The sequence below is a fragment of the Talpa occidentalis genome, unplaced genomic scaffold (genome assembly GCF_014898055.3).
Source record: "Talpa occidentalis isolate TD23 unplaced genomic scaffold, MPIMG_talOcc4v2.1 talOcc4.2487, whole genome shotgun sequence".
Taxonomy (NCBI): domain Eukaryota; kingdom Metazoa; phylum Chordata; class Mammalia; order Eulipotyphla; family Talpidae; genus Talpa; species Talpa occidentalis.
Window position 1 is genome coordinate 7,377 of NW_023602615.1, and position 3,180 is coordinate 10,556.

The 3,180-nt window shown below is 51.3% G+C and overlaps 1 protein-coding gene across 1 annotated transcript; it reads left to right on the top strand.

Annotated features, from left to right (window-relative positions):
• Nucleotides 1-466: 466 nt before the first annotated feature.
• Nucleotides 467-2,749, top strand: LOC119253957 (RPE-retinal G protein-coupled receptor-like; the record flags this gene model as incomplete). The annotated part of the gene is made up of 3 exons (XM_037521177.2): nucleotides 467-553; nucleotides 1,371-1,527; nucleotides 2,628-2,749. Coding segments are annotated over exons 1-3 (358 nt in total), but the record flags the coding sequence as incomplete, so codon positions are not given.
• Between the last annotated feature and the right edge of the window lie 431 nt (nucleotides 2,750-3,180).

Sequence of the window (3,180 nt, forward strand, 5' to 3'; positions counted from 1 at the left end):
ATCACTTGTGAACACACACTTGTGAGCTTGTGGACACATACACGCATCCATATACATATGCGTTCAAGCACACAGTTTGGTACGAAAGGGCCTGACTCCTAACCGATTCTCAGCCACAGCTGCCAGTTTAAATTCCTCCTTTGCAATCCACCCTTCCCTTGGTTATGCAACTCTTTTATAATTCAGCTTTAGCCGCACACCATTCGGATTCTAGATCCTTAATCCTATCCTTTGCAGAAAAATGAATGACGCAGGGCTCCATTCCAGCTTCACAAAGGCTGCTCTGTCCAACTGGTGAATCGGCTCCTTCTTCTTTGGCCAAGAGGATGATTTGGGGGCTGGGAGCAGCAAGAAGAACCCCAAGGTTTAGCATAATCACCTGCATGTGCCAGCACATGGGATGGCCCTTTAAAAGGGAAGAGCCTGACTCTGGGCAGCCAGAGAAGAGCTGGGCCAACAAGGAAACAGCCAAGGATGGCACAGTCTGGAGCCCTGCCCACTGGCTTTGGGGAGGTGGAGGTGCTGGCAGTGAGGACAGTCCTGCTGGTGGAAGGTGAGCCAGAGCTGGGGTGAGGGTGACCTAGGGGCTCCCAGATCCCAGTCCAAAGCTATGAAGCTTCAAGGAGAGGTCCTCAAACCCTACGCCTGTGCCTGATCCTTGGGATCTTCTGATGGCTTCCCCTGTGGGATATAGCCTGAAGGCTGGAAATCCTAAGACAGAAGCCAGCAGAGGCTCAGGGAGGGAGGGACTTTGAAAGGAGGACATGACCAAGTATCAGGTTTCAGGTCTTTTATGTTCCTTCAACCTGGAGGGAGCTTAATCTACTCCCTGGGCTTTATCTCTCTGCCTGGTGTCCTGGGTGGCAGCTCCCAGTCCTAACTGGGTTCCTGTTCTCCAACACTCTCCCTGATGTTGCTGCACAGCCCTTAGAGAAAGCATTTTGGAATACGAACAACTTGAGTTCGAATCCAGCTCCATTGCATACTTAGCATCAATTGGTCCAGCATCTTTGAGCCTCTGTTTCCCTTCCCACTGAGGACAATCCAAGTGAAGATTGAGCTGAACTACATCAAGTGCTTAGCACCTTGCCTGGCACAAACTCAACAAGTGACCATCATGATGATTGTTATAGCAAAGACCATGCTATGTTTTATTAGTTTTCTTCCTTGTCTGTCTTTCCATTAGATTATGAGTTGGTAGAGGACAGGTGTGCATTTCCTGGCTCTTGGGATTGGGGAACCAGCTACACTAACAAGGTTCCTGAGCATGAAGGGGGCAATTACTGAGTATCCACCCAGCCCCCGGCTCCTGGTTTTGACTTCAGGTGGGCCTCTTCAGTCCTGATGTCAGCTTATACCCTTCCTTTCAGCTCTCTCTGGTCTCAGCCTCAACAGCCTGACCATCCTCTCCTTCTGCAAGGCCCCAGAGCTGCGGACACCCAGTCACCTGCTGGTGCTGAGCTTGGCGCTAGCCGACAGTGGAATCAGCTTGAATGCCCTTGTTGCAGCCACATCCAGCCTTCTCAGGTACCAGCCACCTCCCCAGTCCCTGGGCTCTGCAGCCCTGCCTGGGGCCTAACCTCTGGGAACCAGGCAGCCAAGCCAGGGAGACATCCTTCCCACTTATAGGAAGCAAGGATAGAGCAGTAGGCAGGCAAATTTAGCCTAAATCTGAATTCTAGACTATCCCTGAGGAACCTCAGCTGCTTTCTGGAAACAGAAGTTATTCAGACCCAAGCAACAGAGCTGGCTAATGGTCGGGATTAAGAGCATGGACCCTGTAACCAGCCCCATGGTTTGAATCCTGGCTCTATTCTTTCTATCATTTGAGTTCTCCCATAAACTGGATATCATTACCTAATTCACAAGGCAGTTGGATGTATGGACTTGTTATTACTTGTAACAACTTGAAACAATGTTTGGCACCTAGGAAGCCCTAAATAAGTGTTTGTGAGAGCAAACAGGATTTTGGCAAGAATCTAAGACCTTCTTTGCAAACCAGGGCCTTCCAGAGTGGCATCAGAAGGTGTTTACAGGATTGGTTTCCTATGTGAACTAAATATCCGTCATCTGGTTTGGGGTACCACAGAGACCTGGCTGTGTATGCTCAGAGCCCACTACTTTGTGGGGTCTGAATCAGTGAGGATCCGATCCCTTGCCCTGATCTCCTACTCCCCTACCCAGCTTGGGGGAGGAGGGGCAACAGAAGCAGCTACCTCTGAGTAGCCCTTGGGGCTTGAGAGATGCAAGACTTGGGCTCCACCTTCTGACTTTGTGTTCAACAGCTGTGTGACCCACCCCCCACCCCCCAACCGTGTAGAATAAAAGCAGGAGCTCTCCTTCAAATCAGCTCCATTTCCCCACAGAGAGAGCCTTTGTTCTAGCCACGAAGCGAAGCGCGTGGTGAAAGAGTAGAGCCTGCAGAATTTGCCTGGGGCTCCACTCTGTCAGCCCCTGACTTTAGCTCTAAGGCACTGATATGTTTCCTCTTAGGAAAAGCAGAGTAAAGTTCCTCTTAGGAGCTGGGCCAACACTCAGGAAGGTGCCCTCCAGGAAGCTGGTGCATTGGCGTGGGAGAAAGGCAGGGTCAAAAGGCAGAGGTCACTGGAACCCAGTGTCTCCCACAGGCGCTGGCCCTACGGCTCCGAAGGCTGCCAAGCCCATGGCTTCCAGGGCTTTATGATGGCGCTGGCCAGCCTCTGCGGCAGTGCAGCCCTTGCCTGGGGCCACTATCTCCACTACTGCACGTGTGAGTTTGGTCTTTGGGCTCCTTGAGTGGAGGGACATCCACACAGTGAGGGTGATGGGGCTGGAGTCTGCTTGGTGTTTTCCAGTTCAGGAGAGGGGGGTGGGGTGAGTGTGCATGAATGTGAGGTGTGAAAAGTCAGGAAAGGAGGGAGGGTGGAAGAAATTGCAAGAGAGGTGTTGAGGCAAGTGCTGGAAAGGCTGTTTGTACCCTCACTGCAGTCTCTGGCAAGTCAGAGGCCTTTATGAACCTTAGTCTCCCCTGTGAGATGATATCTACGACCAACCCCCCAGTTTTATTTTGAAAATCAAATGAGATCATGAATACAGAAAAAATCCTTGCAGAAAGCACTTTTGGAGGCAGAGAGGCTGTGTGTGTGTGTGTGTGTGTGTGTGTGTGTGTGTGTGTAACTGGGCCCACACCTCACTCTTTCT